The sequence below is a fragment of the Corylus avellana genome, chromosome ca5 (genome assembly GCF_901000735.1).
Source record: "Corylus avellana chromosome ca5, CavTom2PMs-1.0".
Lineage (NCBI taxonomy): Eukaryota > Viridiplantae > Streptophyta > Magnoliopsida > Fagales > Betulaceae > Corylus > Corylus avellana.
In genome coordinates, this window is record NC_081545.1 from 32,279,904 (window position 1) to 32,292,244 (window position 12,341).

The 12,341-nt window shown below is 37.9% G+C and overlaps 3 protein-coding genes across 4 annotated transcripts; 2 read left to right on the forward strand and 1 right to left on the reverse strand.

The window, feature by feature from the left end:
• The first annotated feature begins 165 nt into the window (after positions 1–165).
• LOC132183206 (chorismate mutase 1, chloroplastic) lies at positions 166–4,287 on the forward strand. Its single transcript, XM_059596609.1, has 6 exons — positions 166–482; positions 1,485–1,710; positions 1,795–1,881; positions 2,473–2,616; positions 3,550–3,642; positions 3,770–4,287. The coding sequence occupies exons 1-6, from the start codon at positions 301–303 to the stop codon at positions 4,004–4,006; spliced, it is 969 nt and encodes a 322-aa protein (XP_059452592.1). The 5' UTR covers positions 166–300; the 3' UTR covers positions 4,007–4,287.
• Positions 4,288–4,782: 495 nt separating this feature from the next.
• LOC132181478 (F-box protein CPR1-like) lies at positions 4,783–8,159 on the reverse strand. 2 transcript variants are annotated; one of them, XM_059594719.1, is made up of 2 exons: positions 7,423–8,159; positions 4,783–5,383 (listed from the first exon to the last, which is right to left on the reverse strand). In XM_059594719.1, exons 1-2 carry the CDS (start codon positions 7,966–7,968, stop codon positions 5,204–5,206), a joined length of 726 nt encoding a protein of 241 aa, XP_059450702.1. In that variant the 5' UTR covers positions 7,969–8,159; the 3' UTR covers positions 4,783–5,203. The 2 variants fall into 2 exon arrangements, 1 of the variants encoding a protein (XP_059450702.1); XR_009440259.1 differs by having other exon boundaries at positions 5,315–5,383; positions 5,728–8,159.
• A 1,578-nt stretch (positions 8,160–9,737) lies between these two features.
• Positions 9,738–11,273, forward strand: LOC132182160 (cytochrome P450 94A1-like). Its single transcript, XM_059595352.1, has one exon. It carries the CDS (start codon positions 9,738–9,740, stop codon positions 11,271–11,273), a length of 1,536 nt encoding a protein of 511 aa, XP_059451335.1.
• The last annotated feature ends 1,068 nt before the right edge of the window (positions 11,274–12,341 follow it).

The following is a 12,341-nucleotide window of genomic DNA, read 5'->3' on the forward strand; positions in this document are numbered from 1 at the left end:
AAACTATAAAAGGTTGTTGGGGGCGGGCAGTGGGGCCATGAGGTTGTTGGGTGGGGCCAAATCACGGAAAGCAGACACAACCTACCTTCCCCTACACTGTACGAGAATGGGTTAGCTCCAAAACCCTGACCTACCCAACTTCAACACCTACTCCTGCTCACCTCACCAACCCCAGAGTCCAAAGCAGCCAAAAAAGGCCCAGACTTCCTGTTTATTTTCTTTGCCTTTTATATTGGGTTTCGACGCTTTTTTTTTCTCTTACAGTTGTTCCTTGCTCTCTAAGCTCTCTCTGTCGTGTCAATGGAGGCGAAGCTGTTAGGAGCTGCCGCTCCTGCCCTTACAGTTCGTCATGCTTCCAGATTTTCAAGACCCATTTGCCCTCTGGCCCTCCGGACCAGGCAGAGTTTCTATTTTAGGTCTCAAGGTTCAAGCTTGGCGAAGAGAGGCATTCAATCTATACAAGCCACTGCAACTTCCGTTGGGTAATCAAATTTGTAACCCTTTTGTTTAAATTTGTTGCGGAATCCAGTTTGTGGGTCTCTGGAATTCAATCTTTGTGGGAGGAAAAGTGTATTTCTTTCTATTTTTGCTTCAAATTTCGTTCTTTTTAACCTAAGGAAATAGGCATCTGTTTTTTCATTTATATGTTTGTTTTTGATATTGAGATTTTATTGTAGTCCAGTTTCTGATGATTGTTGTATTGCTTGCCCTATAATTTGACTGACATGTTTTTGCGTGTTCTCAGTTTAACTGTATAAGGTTTCTACTTGCATGCCTAGGATAACATATAGAAATTAGGGTGTCTGATCGGATCTGTATCCAGATGAGCAAAGAATCCTGAATAATTGAGAAGGTATCAAATTAATATAGACTTTAAATTTAAACTTACATCACATGCTTGTTTTATGGTTTGATTTATGTTATTGCTTTAGTTGCTTGTACCTATGTTTATAAGTAAATAGATGCAGACGTGATTCAATTTTTTGTCTGCTGCTGGTGCTCCTTGTATTTTGCAGTCCTTGTACTCTCCTTTAGTTCATTCATCAGAATAAAAGTGACACGATCCTTTCACGTAGAATTAAATAACTCACCACGAATTTGTTAATATTACAAAATGCCAATTCCGGATGTATGAAAAAGTGGCTTCTTTTATTTTCTCCTGATTGATTTAAAGTTTTTTTTTTTTTTCCTGAACTATTGGCTAAATTTTTTTATCAATGCATCCCTGATGCTTTTGTGAGGCATTTCCATAAATCAGATAGCAATTTGTTTCTTGCTTCAATTTATTTGTGATGCTTCACTTTGTTGCTATGCTGCCATGTTTTCCTGCTATAGTTGCACAGACATGCAAAATTCTTGCATAAACTCAAGTCTATCATGCATATTATATGATGCATTGGTGTCCATTCCGATGGGAGGATTTGAGCATCTCGCCTCTCATTTTTGTTGGCTCAAATTCTAAATTATGCTCTTTTTTAATGTAGGTCATTGACAATAAAGAAAAGGGTGGATGAAAGTGAGAACCTGACACTAGAGGGTATAAGACGTTCCTTAATTCGACAGGAGGATAGCATTATATTTAGCCTTTTGGAAAGAGCTCAATATTGTTATAATGCGGAGACGTACGACCCTAATGCTTTCTCCATGGATGGGTTCCATGGCTCTTTAGTTGAATACATGGTCAAAGAAACTGAAAAGCTTCATGCTCAGGTATGTTGGGCCCCTGGAAAAAGAATGGTTGAAATGAAGGAAGGGTCCCTAAAGGCATTTGATTAACTTCTCATTGCACATTAGGTGGGCAGATTCAAGAGCCCTGATGAGCATCCCTTTTTCCCAGATGAGCTACCAGAACCAGTGTTGCCACCTTTGCAATACCCACAGGTAAATATAAGATGAGTGGATGCCCAAGTTTATTATTTTATTTTTTACTTTATGCTTGAAAATGAACCTCTGGCTCCAGGGGTACAATAGTCAAGTTTATCATTTTTTTTCTCTCAATTCAATTGAGGAGAAGCTATAGATTTCGTGAATGGCATAGTCTGAAACTCAGAATATTTAGTCCTTTCTCACCTTTTGGAAGTTTGCAACATGGAGAATTTAGGAATACTTGCTTATCAAAAAAGAATTTAGGAATACTTGTCCATAATATTTCGAGATCAGCTTAGTATGAAAGAACTAAATATGTATAACTTAGGAAAAGGGGTCAATCATATTCAGTTGCTGCATGAGCCGTTACAAACCTTCTATAAAATTTCACGCTAGGTTGGTTCAAAATATATTTAATTTGTAATATTGATGTAAAGATGAGTAAATTGTTCTGTTTTACTTGGTAGACTTAATGAAAGGTTGCCAAAAGGATTTTACCTTGCTAACATACCTCTCCAGTTAGATTTTATCAACATAATTGCTCTTTATTTTTCATTTTTCACCTTATTTTCGTCCATTTTGAACCTGTTCCTGACTTGTAAACAGGTACTACATCCTTTTGCTGACTCAATTAATATAAATAAGAAAGTGTGGGACATGTATTTTAGAGATCTTATCCCGAGATTAGTCGAGGAAGGAGATGATGGAAACTGTGGATCAACTGCTCTTTGTGACGCAATGTGCTTGCAGGTATTTATTTTGGTTAATTTATCTGTGTAACTTATAAATGGATTTGGGCGACTATAATTCCTATGAATTCTACTGTGGTGAGCACGAATTAGGTATGACTTGTTCTGTTTTTATGGTTCCTTGAAGTAATAATTTTATGCATCTTGAGTCTTTTGCGATATTTGCCTTTTGTATTTTAATGTCCCTTCTCTCTCTCTAGTCTCTAGTGTGCACTTGTATACCTTATAGGTATTAGTTTCATTCATGGAAGAAATGTTGACCGCTGTTGTACCACTGTTAAATCAAGCAACGCAAGTCAAATCTTAGATAGAAGAAGAAATTGGAGGTTTTACTTATTTTAAGCAACATTGAGCTTTTCTGAGTAGGAAGCCTGTTGGGCCCTTTAAAGTGGTCAAATGTGAAATAGCCTGTTGGGCCCTTTCCTGAGATTAGGCCAATTTTAGTTCCGAGCACAGAACTAGATCCTGTTGCTCATCTGCCATCCAGTGGAATCTTTCTTCCCAAAGCATGCCCCCTATTTTAATTCCTTAGATTTTTGAAGATGTATGCTTTAACATGTTATCTACCTACCTTGTGTCATGTAAAGTAATGTACATTATATATAAGTTTGTAAAAGAAAAATGTCAAATATGCCTGCTGTCTAGATATATTTATTATGGGAAATTTACAATGATGGTGAGTGAGGTCAACTAACTTATTCTTCACACATAATTTTTATATGTGTTGCCTAATTACATAGATTATTCAATCTTGACATATGTAATTGATCTCTGCAAAACGTTTTATGCAAATTCAGTGATAGTACATTAATTGTAGGTAAACCCCAATGCATATATGTTAATGCAGTTTTCAAATACACCAATTTGTGGCGTCATTGGATCTTTGCGAACAATACTCCTCTCTCTGATAGATGCATGCTTATTGTGATTGCAGACTCTTTCGAAGAGAATACATTATGGTAAATTTGTAGCAGAGGCCAAATTTCGAGTCGCTCCAGATGCCTATGAAGCTGCCATTAAAGGACAGGTCCACAACCTTTCTTAGATGCATTCTTGCTGTACTTCTTCTGTGCAATGCTTTTCTTGGGTATTATTTACTTTTAACTTTTTTTTTTTTTGTTCTTCCCCTGTGGTGGTGGTGTTGGATTTTGCAGGACAGGCAAAGACTGATGGATATGCTGACATATCCAAAAGTTGAAGAGGCAATTAAAAGGAGAGTAGAAATGAAGGCCAAAACTTACGGTCAAGAGGTGACAGTGGATTTAGCAGAAGATGAAGCTGAACCTGTTTACAAAATAGTACCAAGCTTGGTTGCCGATCTATATGGGGACTGGATCATGCCATTAACGAAGGAAGTTCAAGTTGAGTACCTACTCAGAAGGTTGGACTGAATGGAGTTATTATTATATATTTAGTCACACGCTCATTTTAGCTGAATGAGTAGAGTTAGTGTCTCCCAGTATTCAAGCAAATAAAAGAGTCTTCGTCGATAGTGGCTTTGGACTATTATCTTTGTGAGTATTATATATGTAGGAGACTCTGAGATGCTTTTACTTTGACTATGTGATGCAAAACAAGAATACTGGCATTTCATTTCGCGTGATATAAATTTTGTGAAATGCGTGCTTACTTTTGTATATTTTCAACAATTGACATCTCTTGTTTGCTCTTTTATTACTATTGTCAAGAATCAAGTCGTAGACTAATTGTAACCACTTTTGTATATTTCCAACAATTGACATCTCTTGTTTGCTCTTTTATTACTATTGTCAAGATTCAAGTCTTGGACTAATTGTAACCCCCACCCCTCCCAATATCTTCAAGACATGAGACAAGCTCTAAGGGCTTCAACATCTAGTTTAAGGTCATTCTTGGTGTTGTATATTTAGCCAAGTTGAGAGGCTTGACTTGGTTAATACAGGAAGGGTTGGAGTTGAGGGTTTTTAGGTAGGAGATTAGAGGGTTAAGTTGTGATGGATTATAGCCGCGGGTAAGTACTATACTAACTTGCGTGGGCTTTGGCTATGGATCTAATTCCAGATAAAAAAAAGTCCTAGGTGTTAGTTTCGGATAGTTGATTTAAGGATTATTAGTCTTTTTTTCTTATCCATCAATGATCAACGAATAATGCTACAAGCCACATTTGTATAATACAATTATTCCACAACGTTGAGGCCGCAATCTCAGCCAACTATTCAATGAATTACTGCTTGTCATAGAGCATGTAGCAACTATGCATCTTTACAATTGAAAGCCAAATTTTTGATATCCAAATGAGGCCGATCAATCGGGCAAATGCTCCTGTATTGTCATCTTTAGCAAAGCAGGTGTTGCAGGCTGCTGAACTCCTTCACTTGGTGGATGAATCCAATTCTGATCAATAGGCAAAGTCACCGAGCTGTTATGCGTTGTGGCAGACGTCATGGATGCTCAATCTCTTCCTCTCTTTACCGGCTTTGGCAAAAAAAGTATTTATAGGCATGGCTAATCTCTCATTGTTTTCTTTGATAAGAAATCCCTCTAAGGTAGAATCACTTCGTGTACCCACTTTTATCGGGTAAACATCGGACTCGTGCAAAGCGTTCCCTCTACAAGAATCGAATAATACTTACATTTCGCCAGTGGACTGGCCCCAAAAAATTGCTTGCACCTGAGGAGATTTGAACCTTAGACCTAATTGGAATGTCACCAAGACCCTTACTGCTTGAGCCCAACCCCTTGGGGGTTTCAAATTCCTTGTTGGCCCTCAAATCACCCTTGCCAAATTTCTGCAGCCCAATCATAAATGATCTGTTATGCTCCCAACAAGCAAATCAGCTGCCAGAGCAATACATACAAACCGATACCAATATAATCTAGCACTTGTTGGTAGCAACTAGCATTGCCTTACATTTGAATCTGGCAACATCATACCCGGAAGAATGGCAACATCATAAAAAAGTCATAAGCATGTCATAGCAATATGACATTTCATATGAAACGTACCATGATCATAAAACCAAGTTTTGGGATCAATGGTAAATTGATGGAATTCACTTGGGCAATCCCAAACACCTAATCTGCAATCTAAATTACGAAAGGGTTTAGACACACACAACACTTTTATATTCACCTGGATCGAGCATCAAGAATGTTGCAAGGCACCCACATAATAATTCGTCTGGTTGGCCAAAAAGGAAAAATGAAGAGCAGTTTCAGCAATTCCAACATAATATTGAGGGTTTAGGGTCCCTATAAAATGGAACAGAAACATAATAAAGAGTCCCTTGAATATTTTCTAATAAGCAATTTACTCTCTCAGCAATTGAAGGAGTCCCTTTGAATATTTTGTCATAAGAAAAAACAGGAGGAAAGGAAATTGAAAGAGTCCAAGAAATGGTAGAAAATTTCTGATATTATACTATTACCCATTTGGCAGATAAAAAACAAAGAATTCCACTCGTAAGCTTAGTTGGGGTTGAATTTTACAATTACACCATCAAAATCAACAGAAAACCCAAGACCCAATTTTCAACACTATTTTCACTCTCCATTGTCCCAGCAACCAAACTAAGGATGAAAATGAATCATTTTATGTAACAAAGAGTTCAAAGAAAAAAGGGATAACAAATTGAAGTCACAAGGGATACTCTTAAAGAGAAAAGAAAATGCAAATTCTGTGTTTTTCTTTCATCTTCCTCCATTCACTCAACCATCTAAAGGTAGTAAAGAAGTTTTATTTCTTTGAAGGAAAAAACAAAATCTTTCTTAAAACCCTACTCTGTTCACAGTTTAATTCAATTCTCATCTGTAGATTTTGGCTAACCCCCTTCAAATACCTTGGAATATCTAAAACGGTGAATATCCTCAAACTCTTACAGGAACCATATAGACAAAATCTTATTACAACTATCGAAATTGATAAATAATTGTTCAACCTTCAAACGAATAACATGAGGGGGAATTACCAAGCAAAAGTTGCAACAATAAAAAGCAAGAGGAAATTATACGCTTAAAAGGTCAAAACACTCAAAAGACTTTTACATCATTCATATTCGCTAATGTTTGTGTCGAAGCACTCAAAAGATAGCCAACATTATTAAATAAATATGCAGAAAAGGCTAGAAGCATATAAAATGTAACAGAAAAACCCCTCATAATTCCAGAAACTTGGAATCCAAAAGCAATGTAACAAATATGTGATTTTGCAGGTAATGCACATATGAAATTGAATTGGTCCAGAATCTTGTTATGACTTGGCTTGTTGCTCAAGCACATTCCCCTATCCATTTAGGCGAACTAGGGACTCTGTGTAACTAACAAGTTGAGCGAATCTAGCCTCATATATTTGAAGATTCCTCGCTTCTTGTGTTCTCGGGTCATACAATACCAAACATTGATCTTCATCGGTTAGAACTACCAAACCATCCTCCCGAAGCTGTAGCAGATTCCAAAAAACTGGAATTTGTCGGATTGTTAATATTTTGGTCCAAGTCCTTTCAACACCACACTCATTCAACACCCATATCTCAATACATTCTTTCAACTCACTGTTACATGGTAAAATCATAGTTACAGAGTCATTGATAACAGCAATATCCTCACTACAACTTCCTTCAGATGGGGGAGGCAGTACCTCTTGGAACACCTCGTTGCTCATATCAAAGGAAAGCAAGAGTTGGCGGCCCATGTAACCATCTTCACGAACCCGAGCCCACCAATAATAAACTCCATTTAGGTACGAGGGAAAACGAGGTAAATGAATAAAATAAGATGGGTTAGGGGATGAATCAAGCACCCTCCAAGAATTAGTACTAAGGTGGTATACCTGAACTTTGCAGTGCCGGAAACGGAAGTTCATAATCCTAACCACCTTGTAATCGTTAGTCTTTGGATCAAAACCGAAGCCAAGATTAGAAAAAAAGTATAAATCCGATTGCCGGGGGAATGGGGGGAGCAACTTCGATTCTCTTGTCGCAGGATTCCATAACACCAAACGACCATAATCACAGTGCCCATCTCTATTCTTCCACAGAGTACCAGAAAAACAAAGTATGCCATTGCAGGGGCCGAATATTGATACCTTAGAAACCTCATCCAGAAACAATTGTGAGAGATCAACATTCCCAGACACCTCTAGGGTTTCGTTAGAGAGCGTGGAGAGACGTAGGTGTTCCAATCCACCCCCACGCCTAAGAATAGCCGCCCTTCTGTTGGGATTGTGAGAAGTGAGGTGCATGGTGATGAAACTAGGGTTAGTGATAAGAGCATACCAGGATTTGCTTATGCATTTGCAGCGCATCAATGATTTGACGGGAAGCCTTGATAGGATTTCCATTGACAAATCTTCTGGGAGATCCCTTCCCCACAACATCTTTCCCCTTTTCTTCTTCTCTTCACCCGTCGCCGGATACAAAGAAATGATGAGTCTGTTTAGATGTCGACCTAAATACCATTACCTTCGTAGCATTGACGGATTTTCCCAGGTTTTATGACGGAATAATGCTGAAATTTGTCCAAGCTTTACCGAAAATCTCGACGTTTCTAACTGAATTTTCTGTTATTTTCCCAAATTTAAATAATATTTTGTCTTTGCTTGTTTGTTTATTTTTTTGGTCGGAGTCCTACGGGTGTAAACGAGCCGAGCTTGAGCGGGCTTCCCTTGTTCAAGCTTGGCTCGTTTAAATTTTACTCGAGCTCAAGGGCGAGCCAAAAAAATCGAGCTCGAGCTAATAATAAGTTGAGCCGAGAGCTGGCTCTTATATTTAATGTTTTTGTTTTAAAATTTTTTTTTAACTTCAAGTACTCTTAAACGGCTTAAGAAGTTAGTTTGCATATGAGTATTTGCTTAGTCTGGCTAGTCGAGTATGGAGCCTGAGTCAATACAGTAAGGCATTTGGTTTCAAAGAGAGAGGATATGCATCATTTTATAGATAAGCAAACTTGGAGATTGATGTTTTCTTAACAATGTGGGACAAGTTAACAGGTTGCATTCAGACTGCATTGGGACAACGCCCCCTACAAAAAAATATTTTTTTAACGTCTCTCTCTCAATCCCCCTCACCAGTCACAACGGATCTTCCACCTGAACTCTCATTTCCCACTCTCTCACTCACCAGACATGTAGTGATAGTGTTTGGGTCTGTTTGATTCATCAATAGTTTATGCCTTTTGCAATCTCCCTCAATAGTTTCTGCTTGATTCTTTTTCCTTTCGTTTGGATCTGCTCTAATTGAATCGATGTTTTTTTAATGATTGCTCTCTCTCTCTCTTTCATCACGAAAGGTCTAGAATTTTTCATTCTCTAACGCTTAAATATAAATGCAATTTTAAGGTTTTAATAATTATGAGATTTATAATTAATTATCTATTACTTAGTTTATATATATACACTCGAGCTTATACGAGCTGTTTACGAGCTTAGCCGAGTCGAGCCGAGCTTGCTTCGTTTAATATTCGAGCCAAGATTTGTGTTCATGAAGTGCTTCATTTAATATTCGAGTCGGAAGACGGTACCGAAATGCATGAAGCCGAGCCCGAAGCCAGCCACAGACGCCATTTCACTTAATTGTACTCTACATGCATGTGTATTTTTTCCAGTGGCACGTGGTACAGGTAACGTGGAGTTACTGAACAGATGTTACTGCTGATTTGGCACGGTATGCTAAAAGTCCAAGGACAAACTTTATCACTTTCAAAATACCAAAGACTGATTGGATAAACATAAAATAGCATATAAACCAATTCAGAATTTAACCATTTTTTTTTTATCATGGTTTGCTTCACGCTTCATATGGCATTATTCTTTGAGATTTACAATTACCAAATGACCAATTGGTGGATTATATATATGTATATTGCATGTCATCAGGAAAGTTCGATCTGCACATTGTGTGACGAATTGTCAAGAGGTGGGCATGCGTGTGCAGTTTACATTGTTGGACCAATTAAAATTTTGTGAATAAAAAGAAACTTTATGACTATTTGTGGATTTTTTTTTTTTGGGGTCAACGCATCTTAAGGTTATAAAAACTTGTTAAATAAAATTAAAAAATTGTGATTTATATGCCTATAAATACCGACAAAATTGTCCATCCACAAAAACACCTATAATTAAAGACTTTAATTTCCAAAATATTAGCCATGTTGTTCCTCTATCCCATACCCTATTTTTTTCTTCTCCTTCTTCCCTTACTTTCTATTTTCTTCCTTATCAAAGCTTCAACACCTAAAAAGCAATCATCTCCGCCACCCACCACCGCCATCGGCCTCCCAAGATCCTACCCTATAATAGGTTCATTCTTGGCCGCGGTTGCTAACCGCAAACGCCAACTCCAATGGATTTCGGACATCCTCCAAGTCTCACCCTCCGCCACCTACGTCCTCCACTCCATCATCGGCACTCGACATGTCTTCACCGCCAACCCCGCCATCGTCCGACACATACTCAAGACTCAATTCCCCAACTACGGCAAGGGAGATTATTTAACCGGAACCCTTAAAGACTTCCTGGGCCACAGCATCCTCAATGTGGACGGTGAATCCTGGAAGTTTCAAAGACAACTCGCCAGCCATGAGTTCAACACCAAGTCTCTGCGCAAGTTCATCGAGATTGTCGTGGACACCGAGATCTCCGACCGCCTCATCCCTATCCTCTCCGTAGCTGCGGCAACCGGAACTGTGCTAGACTTCCAGGACATTCTTCAAAGGTTTTCTTTCGATAATATATGCCAAATAGCTTTCGGATTCGACGCCGCCTACTTGTTGCCCTCTCTTCCACAAACCAAGTTCGCTCAAGCTTTTGAAGAATGCGTCAAGATCAGCAGCGACAGGTTCGATGCAATAATCCCGGCCATGTGGAAAATTAAGAAGCTGTTGAATATTGGGTCGGAGAAGCGAATGAGAATCGCAGTCTCAGTAATTAAAGAATTCGCCGAGAACATAATAAGAAAAAAGAAGAAGGAGCTCAAAGAGAAGGCCTCTCTCGATTCCGTCGACCTGTTGTCAAGATTTTTGTGGTCCGGCCACTCGGATGAAAACTTTGTGACCGACATAGTCATAAGCTTCTTACTCGCTGGGCGTGACACTACCTCCTCGGCTTTGACATGGTATCTTTGGCTACTCTCCAAGAACCCACACGTTGAATCCGAGGTTTTGAAGGAAATCAAAGAGAAATCTAAAGCGCCTGTCTATGAAGAAGTCAAAGACATGGTTTACACTCACGCTTCTCTTTGTGAAAGCATGCGGTTGTACCCGCCTGTCTCAGAGGACGCGAAGGAGGCTGTGAACGACGACGTTTTGCCGGACGGGACGGTGGTGAAGAAGGGGATGAGAGTGGCGTACGTACCATATGCGATGGGGAGATTGGAGACTTTGTGGGGGTCTGACTGGGCGGAGTTCAAGCCTGAGCGGTGGCTGGAGAAGGAGGAGGCGGAGAATAGGCAGTGGAGGTTCGTGGGGAGGGACGCGTACACGTACCCAGTGTTCCAGGCAGGGCCAAGGATTTGCTTGGGGAAGGAGATGGCGTTCTTGCAAATGAAGAGGGTGGTTGCGGGGGTTCTCAGGCGGTTCAAGGTGGTTTCGGCGGTGGAGGAAGGCGTGGAGCCAGTGTTTGTTCCACAATTGACTTCCAAAATGAAAGGTGGGTTTCCGGTGAGGATTGTAGAGAGGGATGCATGAGAATAATAGTGTTACGCAGATATGTGATGGAGAAGAAAAAATAAATAAGTCGGGTCTTATTAGTTAATTAGGTTATTTATATTTGGAAAAATATATAAAAAAGTCCTTTAAACTATCAGCTATTTGCAATATAGCCTCCCAATGTTCAAAAGGTACAAAAGTAGCCTCCCAAACTACCAAAATATATCAAAAAGGCCACTTTTTTTTTTTTTTTTTTTTTTTTTTTTTATATTCCTATAATATCCCTATTCTTTTAACAAATAAAATAATTGTAAAAATAAAAAAACCAAACAATTATTTAAAAATACAAAAAAACCAATGAGCGATATATATATATATATATATTGGAATAAATAAATAATTTAGGCCAACTATAGCGAATACTCATGATGTATTAAAGTAAAATAAAAGGTACGGTTCTTGAGATATTCTAAAAATAATAATTTACTTCCTCTAGTCAAATTCTGTTAAAAATTTGTTTTTATTAGCCCATTGATTTTACTTTAATACAACATGAAGCAATTTGTAATTTAGACCAACTACGATGACTAATTATTTATTTATTTTAAAAAACTTTTTTTTTTAATTTATTCGCCCATTGGTTTTTTTCTTTTAAAAAAAAAAAAAAAAATTGTTTAGTTTATTTTTACAATTATTTTATTATTTTATGTGTTAAAAGAATAGGGGTATTATAGGAATATAAAAAAATAAGTGACATTTTTGATACATTTTGATAGTTTGGAGGGCTACTTTAGAACCTTTTGAACATTGGAGGCCTATATTGCAAACAACCAGTAGCTTGGAAGGCTTTTTTATATTTTTTCCTTTATATTTAGATGAGTGTTTTATCTACATTTTAAGAGTTATTGTAATGGGCTTGGCCCAAAGTCATCTAATCTAATGTTAGTGGTATTTTATAATTAGATAATGGGTTTAGTCCAAGGTCAGTCAAATTAGGATTATGGTTCATTTTACCGTGTCTATTTAAATGCTCTTTGTACTCCTATGAAGATTAAATTATGATTAATGAAAAAAATGTTTTTATAAAGACATGATTATTCTTTTTTT